Source organism: Thalia democratica, chromosome 4 (assembly GCF_965202585.1).
Source record: "Thalia democratica chromosome 4, ktThaDemo2.hap1.1, whole genome shotgun sequence".
NCBI lineage: Eukaryota > Metazoa > Chordata > Thaliacea > Salpida > Salpidae > Thalia > Thalia democratica.
This window is the reverse complement of record NC_139168.1, coordinates 52,369,308-52,394,610: the sequence shown is the minus strand read 5'-3', so window position 1 is coordinate 52,394,610 and position 25,303 is coordinate 52,369,308. Positions and strand designations below refer to the sequence as shown.

General features: G+C 26.3%; 1 protein-coding gene across 1 annotated transcript; it reads left to right on the top strand.

Annotated features, from left to right (window-relative positions):
- LOC145833702 (cytosolic Fe-S cluster assembly factor nubp1-like) lies at positions 1 to 24,811 on the top strand. Its single transcript, XM_082940850.1, has 7 exons — positions 1 to 203; positions 1,873 to 2,053; positions 7,672 to 7,777; positions 16,073 to 16,162; positions 16,774 to 16,860; positions 20,361 to 20,533; positions 24,031 to 24,811. The coding sequence occupies exons 1-7, from the start codon at positions 8 to 10 to the stop codon at positions 24,158 to 24,160; spliced, it is 963 nt and encodes a 320-aa protein (XP_082796976.1). The 5' UTR covers positions 1 to 7; the 3' UTR covers positions 24,161 to 24,811.
- The last annotated feature ends 492 nt before the right edge of the window (positions 24,812 to 25,303 follow it).

Here is a 25,303-nt window from a genome sequence, read left to right as displayed (position 1 = left end):
TATAACAATGTTAAATAATCCCAAAAATACACCTGAACATTGCCCAGGGCTAGAGTCCAAGGAAGCAGGGAAAGCATCTGCTTGTGAAGGTTGTCCAAACCAAAAAATTTGTGCTACTGGAGAGACTAGAAAACCTGATCCGGATATTCCTTTAATTAAAGAAGCTCTTTCTAAAGTAAAAAACAAAATCATTATTTTATCTGGTAATAATTATTTGAAATATGTTTATAAACTACTAATTTATACTTTAATTTAGAATTTGATACTAATAGAAATGTGAAAACAATAACATACTTAAGGCTAAAATAAAAAACTTAATACTGATAAATAGTTATTATTTAATTTAATAAGAACTCTATATATTTAAAAACAAAATTAGACTATTTTTGATGAATTTACTAGCAGTTTCTATGATATATAGGTCTAGATCAGTGGTCGTCAAGGTGTACACTGGTGCACACCAGTGTGTATGAAATTTATTTTGGCGGGCACAAAACTTTTAGGTTACACAAAACTCATTTAGGGGTGCACAAAATTTTTAGACTACAAAAAAAAATCCAGTTTTTATTATAATATTAATTTAGTTTAAACAACATAAAAAATATTAAATAAAACTTTCTAAGAGTACTGTACTGGGAATTTGTAGTGATTGCAGAGATGTGTTTAATTAATAAGTATGTAAGACAAAGCCATCATATAAATAAAATATCATTGGGCAAACAAGGTAAACCAAATAGAAAGGTTCATTAAAAACAGGATAAAATGATAAATTCTAGTTTTAGTTGTTGAAAGGTTTGCATGTAAATATAAACTGAGGTATTACTTTAAAGGAGAAATGCATTAGTAAAAGTGTTTACGTAGTGAAACCACTAGCAGCACTTAATAAAATTAGATCTTGGGGTGCACTGGTTTTATTTTTTGCATTTTGGTGTACACAGATTTTGATTAGCTTGACAACCACTGGTCTGGATCTTTTACTCTTAGACAGGTGCTCTCAATAGTCATGATTTTTAATATTGGAAATAGATTTAAAATGTATTTAATATCTATACCAACATGCAATTAGAATGGCATTACATCAGTAATATCTTTCTGGCTAGCTGACTCCACACATTTTACATTCAAAATCCAAAGAAACTAAAAGTAAAAACAGCAGAAGAATGTGCTTTTTATATTAGAAAAAAAGTACAATTTTAAAGACAAAATTTGCATTTTTTGTGTAAAAATGATGTCATAATACATCAAAAGCAGTAGAAATGTCTTTAATTTATGCCTACAATTATAAACTTTCATTTAAGATATAAGTTATAAGTCTAGGACATGTATAAGTGATTTTATTACTGTTTAAGTTGAAAAATCAAAAAGTATGGACTTTGTGGTTGAAATTAGTTTTTTGGGTTGTGCCTTTTTTTTTTGCAAAATTTATTTTATTTTAAAGATTTTTCTTAATGAAGCCAAAACACATCGAAATCGTATCTCCTTATTAGTACAGCAAACATCACCCAAGTTTTCTCTACCCCTAAATTTAATTGGCTTTTGAAAAAAATTTATCATAAAAAACCTTATGATTTATTTAAAATTACTAGATTAACATAGAGAAATGTGGGTCTCAATAAAGCAAGTACTTTGTAATTTAATGTTATTTTATGTTTATATGTAAATTTAGTACACAAAAACAAATACTTTACCTTTTACAGCTGTTTCAGTATTTAACACCCATTTGTCAGCAAGGTTTTATTTGCTACCTTCTAGTTATTCAAAAAAACACATATATGAGCATATATTAAAAAAAAAAGGATAATAAAAGTTTATACTAAATTGAAAATTTTTAGTCCACTGTATATTTTTTATAAACTTAATTAAAATTTAAAGGAAAAGGTGGAGTAGGAAAAAGTACTTTAACTACAAATTTGGCACTAGCTCTAGCCCAAGATGAATGTATTGACATTGGTGTATTTGACATTGATCTTTGTGGTCCATCCATACCTCGAATGCTTGGTATAATGAATGAAGAGTCTCATGCTAGCTCTTCTGGATACTCTCCAATATATAGGTAGAATAAAAATTAAATATTATATATACTAAAGCATATTGTGTATACCACAATTATTAAGTTACACTTGAAGTAATTGTGTTATGGTTAAGATAAGTCAATATCTTAACTAATTTTAATTTTGAAATTATTTTAAGACCATTGCCAAATTGATCTTTTTATTTGCTTAATTTGGTAAGTAAAAGCTAATGAATTTAGATTTTGAAAGAATTTTTTTCTTTCAGATTATTTTTCTATTATTTAGTATTTTTTTTGTCTTGTTATGAAACCTATTTTTTATTTTTCTTTTAAATTGTTTTTATTAATTTTTCTAATTTTTGACAAGTAAATTAAGTAGGTAGTTGTATGTTTTATGTTTATTTTAAAGTTTTACAGTTCTTTTTTGCATCAGGAGATGTTTTACTTGTAAGTGACTGCTTTTTATGCTAATCAAATTATGTATAAGTTATATATAAGGTATACCATGATACTTGATAACAATAAAAGGCTTTCTATTAACCAAAGTTGGCAATGCGTTTTGTACGTAGAACAATAAAAATAAAAAATAACAATACAAATTCTAAATACAGTAATGCAACAAATAAAACAAAAATAAAAATATTAATAAACAAAAATCATTTTGCTTCTTATTTCCTTATCTGCTTCAGTTTCCTTTCAGGGTATTGATTATCCTTTTCTTTCAGTCTTTCAAGTACTATTTTATTTGAGGCGGTCATTTGCAAACACCTCTACTAATCAGTACTTATATTTAAGCTTTTTATGTCGCGCTTGCATACATCTTTAAAAGTAGTTTTGGACAACCTCTATTGTGTTTGCCAATAACCAACTCTCTATACAACATATACTTTCTTATTTGATCTTTACTCATGCTTAGATCATGAACAAATCAGCAAAGCCTGCATTGAGTGAAGGTAAAGTACATGATGGTAAGACTAGTACGTCTCAACACTTCCTTGTTGGTGATCTTTTGTTGACATGCAATTCTAAGGATTTGACAGAGGCATCATAGGTGGAAGGTGTTGATTTAGTTCTTTTGGATGCTAGAAAACGTTCATGTTGAACACTGAATGTTAGCTGTAGTGTGAATGATTAAATTCTAGTTATCCCAAACTCTTGGGAGTCAAACAAGCAAAAGTGCCTAAGCAAGGCCTTACTAATACGATTATTGATTTCTGTGTCCAATGATACGTTTGATGCAACATTTGAGCAAAGGTAAACAATGTTTTTTACATTTTTGATACCATTGATCTTGTTTGATGATAAAGTTCTGTATTTTTACTAAGACTTTAATTTTTTAAGAATCATTGTAAGTGCAAAATCTAGGCATACCAATGAAAAGTGGTTCAGTTCTCTCACCTTTGCAATCAGAAACTGGAAAAATGTTATACAATTAGGTAGATGGGTTTAACACTTTTCTCTTCTGTTTTCTTCACAAAGTGTAGTTACTAACGATGAACTTAACAGCATGATTATTAATAATGTATGAACTGAAATGCAAACCAGCTACCAAAGACCTTAGTAAAGCTATTGTTTTGATGGCTCCTTAGAAAGAACCAGGCAGTTGTGGCCGACTTGCTCCCATTGCAAGTCATGCTTAGTACCCCACCTACATGACATGTGTGATGCTAAGATTATTAACTTTTATAAAAACAAGTTCCAGGTTGAACTGTAATAATTACAGGAAAATCTTTAATCTTGTGATTGCTGGTGAAGCCTTTGCCAAAGTAGTTCTTTTTTGACTTCAGAAGCACTGTTTGCTGAATTATAAAGTTTTAGTGATCGAATTAATGTGATCTAAATATCTTTTTATTCAAGTAAATATGTCAAAACTTAACTATTTTCTGTAATTTTTTTTGTAATGTAATATAAGGTTCACTTAAAAACAAAATTCTTTTTAAAAATTATTTGAGCTACAGACTTTAAATTTTACTTGAATAGATTTTAAATAAACTTCAACAATTTAAAACTCACTAAAACTATAATCATAAATTTAATGAATATCAAAATCACTCCTAATATAGAAAAAAATGGGTAGGTTTCAGAAAAGCACAGTGTCACTTTAGCACGGCTTGTCATTTTAGTACGGAGTGACACTTTAACACTTTGTCATTTTAGCACAGAATGATTTTAAATCTTTTTAAATGTTCATTTAAATAATATTTAATTAGTTTATGATTATTATAATAACAAAAAAATAAATGTGAAAATTAGTGCTAACACTTTTGAAAGTATCGTCTTAAAAAGTTTTTATTAGGAGCCCTTTAAATTAAGCTGTTTCTTAAAGTTTCTGTTTTAAACCAATAAAAATAATAAAAAGTTAAAGAAAAATTGTTGAATAAAGTTTATTTACCCTTGTAGTAATCTATATTTAGTTTTTATAACACATAGATAAGCATTAAAAAAAAGTAAGATGTGTGCATGTAGAAATAAGAGAAACTTAAACCTTTATGTATTATAATTTTCAAAGCTATATGCATTAGAAAAATTAATTAAGTAAGTTTTTGACCTTTATATATCTCACCTTTTATTTAAAATTTATGCTTAAAGTTATATCTTGTTTAAATTAATAAAGCCTTTAAAAAAGTTTTAAGAATTCTAGAGCTTGTATATATTGTTAGCTTTATAAAAATAGTTTTATGTCAAAAATTTTAATGTAAAAGTGTCAAAATATTTTAATTTCAAATTATATAGTAAAATAAGTTAATAAAGTTTGTAAATTTATTTTTGTTTTAGTTTTAATTAAAGCTTGAAGACTCATTTAGAACTTGTTAACTTTTAGTTTAGACTTTTAAACATAATAGTACAAATGTTATTAAAGCATAGAAAAAAAGTTGCAATATAAATTCTGTGCTAAAGTGTCACTCAGTGCTTAAGTGACACTCCGTGCTCAAGTGTCACACCGTGATAAATTTCACTCCATGCTAAAGTTTCACTTTGCTTTTCTGACCTGTTCCTGAAAAAAGTTGTTTATTAGATAACAATGGTTTTAATTCCATAATGGAGTGTTAAAATTTTTAGGAAAAATATTTTAAATAAAACATTATTTTTATCTTTTTTTTTCTTTTTACTGAGCAGAACTTTTAAGGCCACAGGGGGAAGGGATCGAGCATTTGTTATGAAAAATTAGCGTTAGCTCTTAAATGAAAGCCTCAAGTATAAACAGGGTTGTCACATACTTAAGATAACTCAGGCTAATTTAAGTTTATTAAAAAATCCTTAGATTTACTTAGCACAGTTAAGTTTTTTTACTAAAACTCAGGATAATTCAAAAATTTTTGAAAGTCACAGTCAGTTTTTTTCCTAGATTTATTTAGAATGATGTTTAGTTGTTCCTGGTTCAGTATTTTGATATTTTATAACCAATTTTATTCAAAAACTTTATTTATAATGATTTTAAAAGTTAGTATAAGATTTTTTAGAGGATTTAAAAAAACTCAGGATGACTCAGGACAGTTTTTTTGTCACCAGGATAGTTTTTTGACACTAAAGAGTGGCAATTTTGTATGTTATATGAGCCAGTTTTTATAGAGTTAATTTATTTTTTATTTATGAGGTATTATAATTTTGAAAAAAAAAAGTTTTCTATACAAATGTATGGATTGCAAATTAATTGTAATTTTTGGTAATTTATAGATTCAATATAAATCTATCTTCTTCTTTACTTTTTGAGCTAGAGACCTCAAATTTTCAGGAAACTATAGTTTAAAAAATAAATTTCAAATATTATATCTAAAAATACTAAACAAAGGTAGTTTTTATTACATTTTTGTTTTTCAAAGTTTAAAAAAATTAAAAAATTTTTATATAAGCAATGGACTTACTGTAAAAAGATGAAGGATAAGTCAATTAAGAAAATAATTAAGAAATAATATTATAAGCTTTTTTTTTTGAGTTTTTGTTTTGCTTCTTCTAAGGAACCTATTGAGCTCACTGAATTTGATAGCTTATATTTTGAAAGTTACTTTGAATTTTCTTAAAAATGTTGGATAGTTGAGATAAAACTCTAAAAATAAGATCAACTTGTAAAAATCAAGGTGGACTCACCTATGGCCTTTAACTCACCAATTGTTATTCCTTATATTTCATAATCTGTTATTAATTGTTTTAAGCTGTAAAATGCATCTATTAGCTTTTACCTTAGATTAGAATCTACATAGTATAGCTAACTTGTTAAGAACAAGCAGCCCTCCCTCTATGGCCTTAGTGTATAAATAAAACATATTATAAAACATATCCTTCGTAGTAACAAAGAAGAGTTAAAATATATAAAGTAATTTTTTTATTACTTATATCACAGGTCAGTAAAGTGCGAAAAAATGAATTAAAAAACTTATTTTGTTCATGAAAGTAAAAACCTGTATTTAAGAGAGAGAAGCAAAAGTGTTATGAGTTACTTAGTAACTGTTCTCACTACAGTGCTATTCACTTATCCGGACTTCACTTATCCGGACGCTCACTTATCCGGACAGTTTCAGTCAGAAGAATGTTCAAAAAGTTTTCGATATTAAACTCTTATATTTTTGTATGATACAAATATTTAAGCTCTTATGCTGTAAGAAATTTAAAAAAGACTTTATAGATTGTACAATTTTGTTCATTATTATGACGTAATCATACTACTAAAGATTACATTCTATCTTTGTTCAAAACTAGCTTAGTTATCATTAATCTGTAAGCATGTAAAGTAAGTCAGTTTAGAAAATTTTAATTTAATCAATTAATATTTTTAATTTTTATTATCTCTTAAACAAAAATTAATCTTTTTTTTTAATTAATAGTTAGGGCAGTCGGAATTACAAATGATAAATTTTACTTGTTTGACCCTCAAAAACGTATATCCTTTCAGAGGTTTAGTAAGTCTGATGTTTTTCTACTTTAAAAAAATCAATTATTGAATCTAAAACTTAGCTTTTATTAACTATCATTTTATTATATATTACTCACAATTACTATGTATTTATTTTTATTATAACACTTTTATTATGCATTGCATTATATGGGGCAGTTATTATACGAAAAAATTGATGTTTTGTACTTATCCGGATTTTTAGTTATCCGGACATGTTTACAGAAAAATCTTGCCCAACGTGTCCGGATAAGTGAATAAGCACTGTACCATATAAACAATATTTTGTTATATTAGTTTGCTAAGTTATTAAAATTTTTTTCAGTAAATTTAAATAAGTTATTGTATAAGCAAAAAAAAAAACATATTTAAAATTAAAAAAAAAGTACATAAAAACATCCATTAAATTAATGCTAATATAATTTTTATTGCATTGAATGTTGTATTCTTTCTTGATTTTGCTTTGATTTGATAAGGGATGCAAATTTACTAGCGAAAAACTCGTTGACAAATATTTATTTAGAGTATGTTTAAGTTTCCTTTAAGTAAACAAAGTACTTCATATAACTAGTATGTAAATATTAATCAAATTAAATAAAACCTACTTGACAACCTTAAAATATATGTTATCTATTTCTTACATTTGTCAGTCACTACCTTTAATTTATCTTAATTTCTAAACTCAGAAAACTAAACTGCAAATCATAAGTTTGTTTAAACAAATACTTTACAATATTGTTTTAGTTTTTATATTAATAGTCTAAGTTTACAGGGAAAATATTGCCGTTATGTCTACTGGGTTTCTTATCAAAGAAGACGTTGCATTATGTTTAAAAGGAGATAAAAAAGATGGACTTATCAAGAGACTTTTAAAAGAAGTAAGATTAAATTTTAAATTGTGATTATCATATAACTGAAATGAAGTATTATATACTGATTTTTATTGGTGAACATTGTAGTTTAGATATTTCGAATAATAATTATACTTTCTCCATACTGTCTTGATAACTATGTGAAGACTTCAAAAAATTATTTACAAAAAATAACTTTGAAAACTATTTTGTATATACTATAAAGCTTAACTGTTTACACTAATTAAAAAATAATTGTTAGTTAAAATAATCAAGGTTCAATAGAATTGCTAAAATTATCAGTTTACTACCAAAGCAAAACTTTTTTACACTAGTAGTAAATAGATTAAAGTTATTAAACAGAAAAAATACAGGCTATTTCATCAAAAAAACGTGCATTTTCAAAATTTTACAGACCATTTTTCATGTTTAATGTATGACTTAATAACTTATTGGAAACCATGTTGATTGCTTTCTCCTTTTTTATCTAAATTATTGAGTTTATTTTCAAAGAGCTTTTTAAATTCTATGATCAGTATCAATAATTTAAAATTCATAAAAGATCAATTTTCATTAATGATATTTAAACTAGGGGTGGGCAGCGTTTTTAATCGGCGGGCCGGAGCATTTCGAGTTAGTAATCTACCGGATCCAGTATACAGATTCGATCGGATAATCCCTTTAAGGTCCTGATCCGGCCAGATACTAATTTTGAAATATGATTCGGATCCCGTTGGAAACTAATTTAATGGATCCTGTTGATCACTTTTTCGAATCCGTTTAGTTCACAAAAATTTCTTAAGTATGACATTTTAAGTTAATACTTATCAAGTATTTAGATTTATATATTTATTGTAACCCTGTGCAGAATTACTAATAATCTTATTAATGCAATAACTTGATACTAAAAGATTTTCGAATCGAACTTTAACTTGTTAAGTGCATCATATATTTTGTAAATTTTTTCAGTTTTGAATTTTTCTATGAGGGTATTCTTTTGTTGAAGTTCATCGTCACACCAAACTCATCGTCAGCTATAAATATGATGTTAATGTACTTTTCCATTTATATTACTGATTGTTCTGAATTTGTAAGTGTTGCAAACTGAGTGAAGTTATTCGTACTGAGATTTAGGGAAACATTTTTATTTTTAGCCTTAATGTCTTAACTGCAAAGTACATTTAATGGGCAAAAATACCCTTCCCAATTATGCCTAAACAAGTTTACCATAAGTTCAAAATCTGAGAACCAATCCTTATTGGAAAATTAAGTAAAACCTTTATATTTTTCATAAATAGAGTATCATTTTAAAAAATTGCCTAACTTGCGGCCTTAGGTCCCAAACGAATCTTAAAACTTTTCCTAACCTTTCTTTAAATATAAAATTGAGCAGTTTTACTGAAAAAAGTTGTCAATTACTTTTTGGAAAAGAATTATTTTTTTAATATTGATATAAATAACTCATTATTTGTTCGACAAAAAAAGTCATTTTTGACTTGTCCATTGTTTATGAATGTCATTGATATGGTAGATTGACAAAAGTAGGTATGTAAAATATCAAATTAAAATAAAACATTTTGCATTAGGTAATTTGACCAAAGAATATTCCAACTTAGTTTAAACAAAACAAAATATTAGGATAAGATAGTGTTTTTATTATTACACATAAATTTAAAAATGAGTTTAAAATGTTTTTAAAATCTAACTCTTAAATTTTGTTTTGTAAAACTAATACAAAGTTTTATACAAATATTGTAATGTTGACCTTGGCGGGCCGTACGTTGCCCACCCCTAAATTAAACGTTATGAAATAATATATTTGAAGCTAACTAAAAAAAACACTTATAAAAATATGTATAAAAGTATAACAAAATAGCTGCACAAAAAGCAACTTTTTAAATAAAAATTCAAAAACTTTTGACGAAATATACATTTAAAAATACATTAGACACAAAAAAAAAACTATGAAACCTAATCAAAAGTTTTTAAAGTATGGGTACTTCTGGTTTTATAAGTTGCTTGTTCAAATTTGGATGTACTATTTTATTAAAGTATATTCAGTTATACTAATTTCCTATTTTGTATTATAATATTTGAAAATTTTAAAGTCATTAATAGCTATGTTAATATACAATTGCAAGCATTACTATGGTCTAATTCTAATGTGGTCAGAAATAACAGTATTTTAAATCATGAGTTCTTTAACTCGTTCAACCAACTATCTAGAAGTAAATCTAATATATTGAACTTTTTTTTTCAGACTCAAGTCTAACGTAGTCTACAGTTTTTTTCTATAGTTTTTAGTTATAGTTTAAAATAGATGGTTTTATAATGTTTAAATTTTACTAATAAAAATTTATCTGTTATACTTTTCAAATCATTCGTAATGACTTAATAACTATTAAAAATGTCGTTTGAAAACGAACTCAAATATTATCTGTTTTTTCTATTTTTGGTATTTGAAAATAAATGTATCTCCTCTCAAGTTTTATTGGTTTAACTGTATATCATGATTTTATTTGACTTTTAAGCATTATTCTTTGATAATAACAATAAACTAAGTTGTTTGAGTGAAAGTTTTTCAATAAACGCTAAAGAAATGTTATTTTTGGGTATATAATGTTGTCATTGACAAAATTAATTCTGAACAATTTTTTTATGGTTAAGAATTTTTAACCATAGCCTTTTTTTTGAGATTTCCAACAGCAAGCAACCATGACGTACTCACATAAATTTATTGAATTATTCATTAAGAACAGAATTCAGCTAAATTTAACTTTTTTCTAGTGGTAAATGAATAAAATAGCTGCAAAATAAACTCAGCTAAATAGAAAACGGGAATTAAGAGCGCAAATAAACTTGAAATAAAAGTTTGTATTACAACAAAAGAGGGTAGCTAAGAAAGTTTATGTTGAATAAATTTGTGTAAACATAATATGTACATTTAAAATTTTAGAAGTGACACAAAAACTAATTTGAGTATAAAATAAGTCTCTATAAAATAGAGCCTTTACAAATAAGATTAATTAAAATCTATTAAAATATATTTATGGCTGAATAGTCCTTAATTTCATGTGATGATGAGACCATTATCTTGTTTGAAAACCAATTTGACCACTTTAATGTCTGTGACAAATATATAAAAATTGATCTAACAGATTTATTACCATGCAGAAAAATAATAGAAATGTTTTTTTATACCCACAATCTAACAGTCTACAAGTTTTGAAGCTTAAAGAATTTTTAACCTATCATCACAAAATATTACAATAGTTTTACAGTCACAGCCAATGTGAAATATATGATTTAAGGCCATAATTGGTCAAGGCATTTTCTTACAAAATTTATAGTTTTTTTATATACGGAAGTTTAAAGTATGAACTCTTAGTCAGTTTTAATAGAATATAAATAAGTATAAACTTTTGTGACATTGTCATTTTTCTAAAAAAATATTACAAACATATGCACTGTAACCTTTCCATTGTTAGTTTAATTCGAAATCTGTGGACTCACTGAAAATATATCCATTTTTTAATGTTTGAGCTAGAGGTTTAGAGTTTTCAGAAAAAATCCTTAAGGGTATAAGGGGATGGGGTAAAAATATGTATACAAAACTACATTGGCCTTTAAAGCTTAATGTTCAAACTGTAAGTAAGTATTTATGGAATAAAAAGAAGATACATACGTTTTGAGATATAGTCATTTTTGTAAGAAGTTCCAGAATAATTAAATTTTGATAAGTTTTGGGCTTGTTTCATGGCACTTAAAAACTTTGGCTCTGATGACTTTTGCCAATCTTTTCTTTAAACACTACACCAACGAAGCGTACGAGTTATCGTGTCTGTGGACAATGTGTTAAATAAACATTTATTAATACACACTATTTATATAACATTTATTTTATGTTTAAATTAAAATGTTAGAAATCAACAGTATATGGAGGCTGTTAATTTTTTCCTATAAATTTACTTTAAGTCCATTTACCTTTTATTTTTAGAAGCAAAGCAATTTAAAAAACTTTTTTGATTAGTTTTGAAACACTCTACTCTTAGTTGAGGTTAATTTGACTAAAAAAACTCAAAAAATCCCCATGTTATAACAGTAGGGCTTTTATTAAAAGCCAAAACTGTTATATAAATATAAAAAGTAAAGCATAAACGGTAAAAATTTATAATGTTTTGTTAGGAAATAATGAATCACCTTTTAAAATGAATTATTTATTAAAATAATGTAAAAATAAGGTTTTAGACTCACTAGATTTAGAGAAACCCCCATTATGGCAAGCATGATACAAGATAAGCACTTTTATTAATTACATAATCATCTCATGTAAATAAGTTTAGTTTTTAAATGTTATGTTTCAGTTACAAATTATGGTGCTTGCAAAAAGTTTGTTTATGAAATCCAGTTTATTGATTATAAATTCTGTCAACTTCTACAACACACAATGTTGAGTTATAGAATTGAGGCCTTATGTCATCCTATGAATATGTGTTTTTTTGGTTTACTATCATTTCTAACTCGCTATCATTTCTAACCCGATCATTTCTAACCCGATCACTTCTAACCCGATCACTTCTAACCCGATCACTTCTAACCCGATCATTTCTAACCCGATCACTTCTAACCCGATAACTTCTAACCCGATCACTTCTAACCCGATAACTTCTAACCCGATCACTTCTAACCCGATCACTTCTAACCTGATCAATTCTAACCCGATCACTTCTAAAGCTTTTGTTAAAATTTAATATTTGATATTTATTGCTATTGGAAGTTTGTCATCCTACACTAGACCCAGTCATCAAAATCTGGACCACTTATACTGAATGTCACTCAACAAAGAGACGAAAGTTTATATACCTTAAAATCAAAAAATTCTGTTTTATCAAACATTTATAGATTAACACTAAAATAAATCAACAATTTAGTATAATACTAATTGACTTATTTATGATTTGAAGGATAAGGTTTTTAACAAATATGGTTTTAACTTCATAATAACAAGTTTAACATCAATTCTTTCATCGATCAGTTAGTTCCAATAAACCAAACACAGCTGCACAATCTTTCAATTTAGAATTAACTTCCAATTTCTTTTCAACAAAAAACCTTGTCTTCAAAGTTTAGCAACACATATTGGGACGATTTAGTAAATTGTTTCAATAATTTTATTGGAGCAATAAGCAAAATAGTCTGAATCAAGCACTTCTTCATTAAAATAAGTTTCATGGTTACTTTTATAAAATTCATTTAGAACATACTAGAATGTCAGAATTCAAGCAAACTCCAAATTTTCATAAATAAAATTTATTCTTGTTCAAACATCAACCGGGGATATACACGTCCTGACTTTTAAAGTTAGGTTCTGTACATTTGTGCAACCGTTTGATATTTCATTGTTTTTTTATCAATTATTTTTCTTGCTATGTCAAAGCATAATCGATACAATTAAAATAAACATTATTGGAATTAAAGTACATACAATTGTAAAAAAAATCAAATATTTAAGTGCATTGACTAACCACTAAATGTTAACAGGTCAAATAAATATTTATCAAAAATATTGAAAAACGGTTTATTACTTACAGAGGAAAAGCGCTGCTAATTAAATCAAACTATATAATAAACTGAATTCTACATAATAAATCAATGGTTTATCGGTTTAAAACTTGTTAAATTACTTATTATTTTCAATATAAAGTATCTTATCTTAATCAAATAAACTGAAATCAAAGTTATTCAATTTTTTTACAAAGATTAGTTTTGTTTAAAAGCTAATTTCACATTTAAACTGAAAGATAACTACGAATGCATGTATTTTTCAATTTATTTTCGTGGTAATTATTATTTTAAAAAGGTTCAAAAATGGATTATAAATTAATTGTATTTTATTAGTTTTGAAAGGGATTGGGAAAAGTATGTCTTTTGAATTCTAAAGATTAAATATTAAGTTTTGATAGTCGTCAATGTAAGAAATATAATGAGTATTGCAGCCGTTAATGACTATTCCGTACTTTTTCTTTGAAGAGACTCTATATGGTTAATATATATTTATCAAGTATGGAGACTGAATTTAAATTTAAGACAAATTTATATGAAATAGAATTTAATACCTAGTACCTTTTATAACTAACATTTAACTAGGTTATACCTAAAAATTATGCTTTTCCACTTAATATAACAAAAGTTTTTTATTTCTCCTAGTGTTTGTTTGAATTCCATTATATTAATAGGCAAGTTGTATAACAATTTGTAAAAGTTATTAAATAAAACTTAAAACTAACCTACTATAATAAAACATTTACAACAGACTTACAATGTAGTTTTTAGACCGTAATATAAAGATTTTTGTATCTAAATATTGGTAAAGATTTACTTTTTAAAATTTGCTGTTGTTAAAATTATTATAGTCAAGTGAATTACTATAAGATCAAACTTAAATATAGTTATAACTGCTTACTTAAAAATCCTACAAAGAGTAGTTTAAAGTATTGTAAAGTAAACTATTTACTTAATTGTATATGATTAACGAAAAAGGCCTGTTAAAGTAGATTTAAAGAAAAAAAAAAAGAAATACAGTAACCTCTCGCTTATTTACGCACATTGTGTCCACAGAAAAAGTGCGTAAAGATATGAGAGATCGTAAAGATACGAGAGGTACCAAATATACTTACTATAATGGCTGTTTTTTGATAATGCTTCTAGTTAAAAGCATACTTAGGACTTTTCCACTTATAACAATTTGTTTATTTTGTTTATATATATAAAAACAAAAGATAAAACTATACATATATTAAAAAAAACAAATTTAAGTTTATATAAAATAATAATACTTGTAGAAAAACTTTACCAATTTTAATAATAAGTAGATTTTATCTTTTTCTTTATTTATATGTGACTTATTTGATACTTAACATTTACATTGTATTCTAGTTAGAAAATTCAATTTATAATTAAGCATTTGTTTACAATTAGGAAATGGTGAGGTGTCTATATTAAAATCTGTTTCTATAGCCTTTTACAAAAATATGCATTTGGTGCTGTAATGGATTTCTTCTTTTAAACAAAAAGATATAAAACATAAGAAAAATGATGGAGTAACTGGTGCTGGTGAGCATTACGAAGAATTGAAGGCAACGTGCGAAAAATTTCAACGCTTGCTGTGTTACAGAAGATAAACTTAAACTAAAAAAAGCGTCAAATGAAAATTAGTGATACTTTTACTAAAAATAACAATTGAGATTTGTGTTAAGTGTAAGCTCTATATTTATTAAGTATCACCGCTACTTTTTGCTAGGAAGTTTAATTAGATTTATTTTTTAGATGTTTATTCATATATAGGGCAAGAGTGCTGTATTTATTATTTGTGTTTTAAAATTTCATTATACTTTTATTATTTAACACAGGCACATTTCTTTTAGAATTTTAACTTAATCTCTTATTGTTAACAAAATTGCTGATATACTAATAACTAAATGTTTTTTAATTAGTCAAGGAACATAAGTTTACAAAGTCTAAATACATAGAGAGGTGAGCTAGCATTTAAAAACATACTTTTAATTAAAAATATACAATAAACTTAATTGTGCAATATTAAAAAAAAATATTTTTTAGTTTTCAGAATTCTAAAACGCGTAACTAAACGAGAGTGCGTAACGTCACGAGTGCGTAAAGATCCGAGAGGTTACTGTAATGAAAAAATTGAAACTATGTGTATGATTGAATATCAAAAAATGAGATAATGAAATAAATTAAACTTGTGTTAAGTTAATACAAAAATTAAAATGTATACTAAGAAGAATAAAGAAACTAAAAATAAAAATAAACAATATTTTAATAACTATATATAAGGCTAGTTTGTTTTTGCATGAAATCCAGATTAAAAAATAAAAAAGAATAAACAAGTGGAATGGGTTGGAAATGATCGGGTTAGAAATGATTGGGTTAAATCGGGTTAGAAATGATCGGGTTAGAAATAATCTTGTTAGAAATGATCTGGTTAGAATAGATCTGGTTAGAAGTGATCGGGTTAGAAATGATCGGGTTAGAAGTGATCGGGTTAGAAGTGATCGGGTTAGAAATGATCGGGATAGAAGTGAACGGGTTAGAAATGATAGTGGGTTAGAAATGATAGTGGGATAGAAATGATAGTGGGTTAGAAATGATCGGCTCCTGTTTTTTTATAATCCTATGTTTGCTGCAGAGTTTCGTAAAACTTAAATTTTATTACTAATAATAGTTTAATTTGGGTGTGAATTCAAAAACAATTTAATATTAATTTTTTTTTTTAAAGACAATACTTATACCAAAGTTTTATAGGTAAACTGGAATACTATAGATTATCTACTTATTGACACTCCTCCAGGAACTTCAAATGAACATCTCACTATAACAAGTATACTAGGCGAGGTTTGTATTAGTTTTTGAACCTTAGAGACTAAAAAGTAAAAACCTTTTCAAAGCTTATATACTTTTCATATGACTTTATTTTTGTAAGACCAAATTAATCAATATGAGGCTATGGAAGTAAATGTTTTAAAGCGTTTTAGATGCTATTTTTTAATTTTCTTTCAAGAAAAGTGTTAGTACAGCATTTAGTATCTTAATTAAAAAAAGAAATTAAATATATATAAAAAGTTCATAAAACTTAACAGTTTCAATTTTAAGGCTAAAATTACTATCATCTGAAAAATGTTTTACTGTAAATTAACTCTGTATAACACAATTGTTTCAACATTTAAAAAGTACAATGTTTAAGTGCAGTATTTTTTGCAAACTTTTTTTATTTGCACTATTGTTTACAAAAACAATTAGTTTAACAAGATTGTCTCAATAGAAAAAAAACACTAAAAGTTAGTAAATTTGATGATTTTACATGATAATATATTAATTAACACTAATCAGCTAGTTGTAGTATTTAAAGATGTATGTAAGAAATTTATGATGTGAATTTATATAATTTTTCAAAAAATAAAACTTCAAATAACTAAAACTGGATAAACCTAAACTAAAACTTATAGGTTGGAGTTAATGGTGCAGTTATAGTGACAACTCCACAAGAAATTTCTCTTTTAGATGTTAGAAAACAAATAAATTTTCTTAAAAAAGTTAGTTTTCTTAAATAAATTAATGAACTAAGCTAAATTAAAGTCCAAGCCAAGTTATGTACTCAATATTAGAAATTTGAAATCGAACAATTTTAAGTGATTGTAATACATAGTTGTTTTACAATTTATTCGTTCTATTATTTAATTTTTGTTAAGGGCATAGGGGGGATCCGACATTTTTTTTTACAAAAATAACATTGTATCTTATATGAAAGCTTGAAGTACAAACTACAAGCCAGTTTTTATAGAATTAAAAAATCTTATTTAACTTTTGAGATATTGTAATTTTTATAAAAAGTTTCCGATACAAAGGTATGGACCGCAAATTTTTCAACGTCAATTTTCTTGGAAATTTAAAAAATCACTAAAAACCTATATTCTCCTTCATTTTTTGAGCTAGAGACCTCAAATTTTCAGGAAACGTTCCTTTTGTAATTTAGAAGACTTTGAATTTTGGAATTTCGAAAATATTAAAAAAAAAAAATTAGATAAAAAAACCAAAAAAAAAGTGGTTTTTTTTAATAAAATTTTTATTTTTCAAAATTAAAAACATTCCTGCATTCAATCTTTTTAAAATTTAATAATACACTTTCTGTGAAAATTTGAAGAAGATTGCTTAAAAAATGAAGCAGGAGATAGATTTTTAGTGAAATGGTCTTTTTATGCATTTTTAATTTGCGCCTCCCATTAGGAACCTATTGAGGTCACCGACTTTGATCGCTCACTTGTTAAAAAATACTCAAGCGGTTAAAAATGTCTGATAGATCAACTTGTAAAAATCAAGGTGGACCCCCTATGCCCTTAATAACAAATTGCTATAGTTTTTTAACATATTTAAAAGTTTTATCATTATGGCAAGATAAACTATAAGAATAATTAAATAATAACAAATTTACACAGTACTCTTTCTTTGTTAAACTAACACATGTTTCTGTGTGTTAACAAGTTAATATTTAAGTGAACTAGCTTCTCTAAGATCTCTGTTAGCAAATGATTAATTTAATATTTGAATAGTTATGAAGAAAAACTCCTTGTGTATAAATACTTCATTAATAATGAAAAATCTGAAACGATAAATATTTATATAGTATAAATATAAATACACATATATAATACGAACACTAACATATAGTAAAATGAGCTATAGTTCAATTATGCTACATCTCATCTAAAGCACTCTTCCTTCTTCATTGGAGTACTCCACTTTTAAGCTTTCCTGGAGCATTGAAATCTTTATACCTACACGCAAGGCAAGTGGCACCTTATTTACTATGGGGACTGGAGGAGCAGGAATGTGCTCACTCAACTCATCTCGGTCAATCTCACGTGTTTCATCTGTATTGGCACTGTTGGAGTCTTCTGTAACCTCTACAGGAGAATCATCATGTTGATGACTTACATTGCCCTTGGTAGATTTGTTTGAGCTGGGTAGAATTTTGTGCCAACCATTGAAAACTTTCGTTTCAATATTTGTTGAGACTGGGTTGTACAATATTAGAAATCTTCTATCTCTACGCGTCAGTCTTCGTGAGCCATCAATTCTCACTACAAACTTATCATGTGGAAGCACTTCCATCACCACTCCGCTCCTGTCCTATTTACGCGGATGGGCACCGCCTTGGTTCTGTAGTAAACACTAACTGCCAACATACAGAGGTTGCAACTTCCTAGCATTACAGTTGATCGCTTCTGCATTTTCAACGAATCTTATACGAAGTCCCTCTTCTTCTAGTTTTCATGCTTCTCTCCATACAGGACGCACAGCAGGATTAGAAAATTTTCAAGTTTGTCTAAAAATGAAAAACCATCTCGCAGCTGACGTCCGTATATAGTTTCAGCTGGAGAAGGAGTTTCAGCTGTCAGGGGTGTTACTCAACTGAAGCATTGTACCCAGAAATTTATCATACAGCAACTTCCACTCTTCCGTGTGATCTTGGATAATAAGCGTAAGCTATTTGATGTGTAAAGCCCAGGTTTTTAAGAATTCCTTTGTTTAACAGGACAAGAACTCTGGTCCACCATCGCTCGATATCTCCTCAGGTACTCTAAAACTGGAAAATAAGTCTCAAAGGCCAGGTCAGACTTCTCTTCTAATATCTTCGTCACTTTCACCTGCAAGCATCACGTCTTTAATTGCTTCTTCAGTATAACTTTTAACATTTTTTTCCACACTCACTAACTGTAGTGAAATTACAAGTTTCTGCCTTACTTCGAACACGGGTTGCAAATGTTCTGAAAGGTTCATCGTGGTCTAGATGCAAGCTCACAAGTTCTGCTCTTTTGACACCAACTGCAACTTTTATGACTGCTACTGACTCCATCAATTTAGCTACATATTCTTCTGATTTATCCATCATTCTAGGATCATTTGTCAACATGAGATTACCAAGTTTGTCATGCGCACATTAATACAGTTGTATGCATGCATTCTGGCTGCTTATGTTTAAGCCAATTTTGAATGCCTCCCACCTGCGTATAAAAGCAAACAATATTTCTTTGCTGATCCCACGGTCCACTCTTGGCTGAATCAGTTGAGGTTCATTTGCCATTGATATACTTTTTGATAAACCAGAATTATTTTTATGGTCAACTAGGTCTAGAAGCCTGCAAACTAACTCGTATGATCCATCTGGCGTTTGGTAGCTGAATTCTTGAATTTGGCACTTTATTACAACCATAGTAAGATTTATTACATGAGGAATAACTCCTTGTTAAACTAAGTGAATTTAATAACAATGTAAAACATCTGAAACAAAACAATTATAAACGTATTAACTAAAATGAGCGGAAGCTTAATAATTCTACACAAGTAGTATAAGTATACAAAAAATATTTTCTAAAGTATTCTATACTATTCTAAATTATAAAAATTTCTAAAATGTTGTCTTCGGACTCATGTTGACTTTAGAGATTTTTGGAAGTTTTTATAATAGATAACAATCAAATATATGACCAACTAAAAGTATAAAAAATAACTAAGATGTAATTTATTCGATTGTATTCAGCAATTTTTTTGCCGCTGATTGCTAATTAACGACAAAAGTTATTGAGAAAGCAGTGGATTGATTTTGTAGTACATTTAAGCTTCCAGATTTCGAAAGTTTTGAGTTATATTGTTATTACAAATTAATAAACTTTATTCACATTGTTTTAGTAATATTGCACATAAGTTTTCGACAGACTTTGGTTATAAAATCATCATCTTCAATTTTTAAAACGTTTTGTGTCTTGGTATATTTAATCGTTACATAAGTTTTAAATTAAGCTAAATTGATAAAATCAGTTTTTAAGTGCAAAAAAATAGTTTGTTCGTGCATTTATACTACTGATACTAAAATGCCATAAAATGTCTTTAAATTTTTTATACAGAAAATAATATTGGCTCTTATATTATACTTAAACGTGTAAACTATAAGTCAATTTTGTATAATATGAAAAAAAAGTTAAGTAGTAAGATTTTTATTTGAAATATATTTAAGTTACAATCGTTTTCTTCTAAGGTGAATGTTCCTGTAATTGGTATGATTGAAAATATGAGCAAGTTTTTTTGTGGAAATTGCGGAAAATCAAGCGAAATTTTTCCTCATTCTATAAAACAAAACGTTATTCAAACTTGCGATGAAATGCAGTTAAAATTACTTGCTACTATTCCTATTGACCAGAAAGTTACAAGGTTTTTGAATTTATAAATTTAATCTGTATCAATATGTCATATATTTATTAAAAATATTTATTAATAGTTTGAACTGAGACTAAAATAGTTTAAATATTAAGTTCGTTTTATCAGTTATAAACTTAAACAGATAAATAACTTAATAACTTATTTTCGAAATAAATATGTACTAACTATGTACTTATCAAATTTCCAATTTACATTATATTTTAATATTACATATGGCTTATTAAAAGTTTTTCAAAATTAAAAGTTTATTATAAATAAAGAAAATAAATCTAGTTCGATTAGGTATAATGTCGTAAAAAATTTGACTAAAATATGTTTAATAACTCTATACAGGGTTGCCACTTTCCCTGGAAAAACCTATAATTTGAGAAATTTTGAAAAAAACCTGGAAAAACCTGGAATTTTGATCAAAAAACCTGAAATTTTTAATAATTTTAACATTTTCAGTAGTAAAATTCTGATTTGACACAAAATATCTATCATATAATTAAATTTTATTTGTCATCATCAAAAAATTTTATATTAAAAAACACATTTAAAGTAACTTTACAATATTTTTTCAATGATTTTATACTATTTAACACAGTTTATTATATAGAAATTAACTTTAAGCTAAAAATAGACCCAAAAATGTGTACTTTAAAAAATCTGGAAGAAACTTGATAAACCTGGAAAAATTTTTGAAAAAAAGAGTGGCAACCCTGTCTATAACTACAATAAAAGTCTTTTTAGTCGTTTTATTTCTAAAAGTTTTATAGATTTTTCGATAGTTTCAAAAAAATATAACAGTACGTTTGCTGTAATTTAAACTTGTTTCTTATAAGTTTTCTAGTAATTCTTTGCGTGATCCTTTTACAATATCCTAATGATAAACATGTGAGTTTCTTTATCTTCCTAGCATGTCAATAATTTTTTGTGGTTTCTGCCTTGATTTTATTCTTTTTTTATTGAAAATGAAATTATTGAACATGAAATTTTTGGCTTAGTTTCTTATTTTTTGTAAGTATTTCGATAACTGATCCACCGAATCCTAATAAAAAAAAGATCTTGAACCGGTTCCCACCGGTTTTAATTTTATCACTAATTTTAGCATAGAGGAATCAAAAATAGATCGGGATCCTTTTTGTTAAACGAGCAAAAATCATTTTTAGTTAATAAAAATGTCTCTACTTAAAGAAACAATTACACAATGTTTATGTTAAAATATTTCTTAAAAAACGCAATTTACCTATGCATAAACAGATTCACAGTATTAGTACTTTTGAATTGAAAATTGTGATTGATCTATATTGTAGATTACAAATATTTGTTTGTGTTTTCTAGTTACTACCTTAAGTACCAAAATGTTTGATAAAAAGACAAACATCCACTTTCTAATTACTATCTATTGACATATGTGTACCATAGCTGTATCAATAAAAGCATGTTAATTATTTTTTTAAATAATTTAGTTTCTTCCCTAACATGACAAACTCTTTTTTATATGTGGTTTTTTAAAATTTTTAATGATTTTTTTATTCCTAAATAAATCAATTTTTGTATACTTTTTCAATGTTGTATAAAAAGTTTGGGCAAGTTCGCTAGTTGGTGGACCTGACGGGGTTGCCAAAGAACCTGAAATTTAAGAAATTTTAAATTAAAAAACTTAGAAAAGCCTGGATTTTCAAGAGTTTTTAATGTAAAGTAATGAAATTACGACTAGATACGAAAAATCTATCATGTAGAAAGTTTTTTTATAAAGTTTTATCATTGAATTTATCATTAATTTTTTTGTTAAAAAACTCATTTCAAGTAGCTTTACAGTATATTTTCAATGTTGTTATACTAATAAAAACAGTTTTTTGGCTTAAATTTTATTTTAAACTAAAAGTTAACCATAAAACTTAATCTTTAAAAAACTCGAAAGAAATTTAAAAAACCTGGAAAAAAAATTCTAAAAACTTTTAACAACCATGACTTAAAATGGCAGCGTTTTTTACATAACAGATAGCATACCGGTTTTAAACGACATAGACATTTACAAGACACATTAATTTGTTAAGTTAATAACTTTTCAAGTAAGTTATGTCCAGAGAAAGCTCTATTATTTTAGAGCCAAACGATAACAAAATACAATTTTATACTTAAAGTTTATTTGAACACACTGTTTTTAGCATTAGACATTTAAAAACATAAAAATCTGTACAAAACACCATAGACCAAACTATTTAACGTATAGAATCATCAAAGAAAATTTCAGCGAAAGTCTACAGAGCCTAAGCCTTGAATTTATTATGCCGTGAGAGAAGCTCAAAGTTATCATAAACGTGTTTGATCATACAACTTCGATCATCAGACCACAAGTAAGTAGACGAAACCCGGATCTCAGTCTACCGAAAGCTTGTAGTCTGATGATCGAAGTGGTTAATCAAACCTTTATGTTAACTTATAAGATAATCAACTTAATTAAAAACTTAATCATGATATTTATTTATTTAAACCTTATATATTTTTGTTAGTGATTTAAAAATGAGATTCGGGTCCAGCCTTTTTTCACTAATATCCGTATCCTGATTTTGTGTATTCGGTAGTCACTATTTTTGATATTGTTTTCCTATAAACAAACATAAACTTAATTGTCTAATAATATTAATAAAAACAGTATCTATAGAAATTTATAATATAAAATAAGTCAATCGTATAGTTAAAAAAAGTGTAGTCCGCGAGTGTTTTTCACTAATAATGTAATTATGTAAAAATGTGGTTACAAATTAGTCTAAGAATATTATTTTTAAGGATTAATTCCTTGATGATTATTTTTTAGAATTATGATTAGTTTGCTCAGCTAATACAAAAATTTTAAGTTAATAACTAAGGGTAATAAATCAGTATGTGTTTGATTTCCAAAAATTTTAGAAAAATAATTACATTCTAAATCTTTTTTTTTAATAAAAATATTTTAATTTAAATAACAGTACAAACGGTTTTAGTCCACTTTAGTTTGATAAAAGTAAAGCTCTTCGTTATTTTTTCTTACTTTGTTTTAATATCTGAATTTTAATTTCTATTTATTTCAGTTAGTGTAAATTGCCTACTTATAAGCAATTTTTATTAGATTAAGTATATCTAAGCTTTGCTAACAGAGAAAGTTAGATCTTAAGTTTTTATTTTCCGATACACTTTTGCTGTGTTAATAACATTTACTGATTATTTTTATGAATATGAAAAGTTTAAAAACTATTTATGTTACTTAGATTTATTTTTAGTTTTGTTAAGTAAAAAATATTTTTTAATTTTTTTAAAGAAGTTTTAATGCTTATTTATTAATGTTGTAGCAAATGTAATGCTTAAACAGGTGAATGGCGCACGATCTAACTCTATTAAGTATTTTCATTTAAAATACTTATTTTTTATAATAGATAAATAAATTTAAATATTTGAAACCAAGCCTTCTTAAAATTATTTTTTCAAGTTATTTAAGAATTTAAGTTATTTAGTTTTAAATTTAGATGCTGTGACGAAGGTAGATCGTTGTTTGATGAATTTCCAGAAAGTTCAGTTGCTAAATCTTATCAAAGTGTAGCTGATTATATAGTTGAATTCTGCAAAAAGAATAGTTCTTATCAGAAAGATGTATAACGTACATAAACTATTTTAATTTAGTTTTATAGAAATTTAAAATAAAAAAATAATTTAGAAATTATTAAAAACTTCTTTCTACCATTTTTTTATAATTAAAAATTTAATCTAGTCTGAAGTCTCTCAAAATTAATTAGATGGTATAAGTTATAAATTTAGTTTTGAATTAATTTGTCTTAAATGAAATAAACTCTTAGTTGTTTGGTTTAAAAACAAAGCGTATGTATTTTTTGAATTATCTTCATTCAATAAAACTAATTTAATCTAACCTTATATAATCTACGTAAGTCTAATAAATAAAACAGCATATATATTGCCTTCCTAGCTTTTTAATACTTTATCTGATATTTATGACTGGCACTCCCTTCAAAAGATACTCTTGTTTATTTTCATTCCTTTTGTTATAAAAATAGTCAACATTGGTGTAAAAACTGCGTAATGCTTATATAACTAGTTTGTCTGTAGAAAGTTTTATGGGTTTCTTAGTTGCAGCAGCAAAAACTGCTAAGTTAATAATTTTTTTTTTCATGGTGACGTTATCAAAATACATGCAAAATTTTTCATTCTCTCAATCAAAACAAAGTGGTTGCTATAATAACTAAGTGCTTAAATGTTATAACTATTTTCCTAATCAAAGCACGTTATTAAATTGCTTAAATACCTATTCTTTTTTATTTATATTGTATAACATTGAAAACAATTGTTTAATAACTATTTTAAGATTTAATCAGTAGTTGATACTTGCAAAATTTTAATTTTTGTTATAAAAACAAAGTGGTTGCTACAATAAAATATAATTATTAGTACTTTCATAGATATGTTTTTATATCTAACACATGTTCCTGTGTTTACAAGTTAACACACTTCAACGAAGCTTTGTAAAAAAATAATTACTGTAAGGAAAGAACAGAAGCTAAAGTAGGTGACTGTATACATGTGTTTATTAATAATAATTATATTACTATATATTATTGTAAATTAATAGTTACTAATAAGTATATACAATTTGTAATGTTATATCCGACTGTTATAAAACTATAATATTTGTAAACGACAAAAAACACTCAAAAAGTTTGGTTCAAGGACCTGGTGCACGAAAAAAAACTTTTCGGTTATCGAGTCATGCACCAGAACAGTTTAACA

What these genes read in the sequence shown, in the direction of transcription:
- LOC145833702 (XM_082940850.1), top strand. Translation starts at nt 8, where the DNA reads ATGTTAAATAATCCCAAAAATACACCTGAACATTGCCCAGGGCTAGAG. An exon ending in GGATACTCTCCAATATATAG is followed by an intron (nt 2,054 to 7,671) that starts GTAGAATAAAAA and finishes CTAAGTTTACAG; the next exon opens with GGAAAATATTGCCGTTATGT. An exon ending in AAATAAATTTTCTTAAAAAA is followed by an intron (nt 16,861 to 20,360) that starts GTTAGTTTTCTT and finishes TTTTCTTCTAAG; the next exon opens with GTGAATGTTCCTGTAATTGG.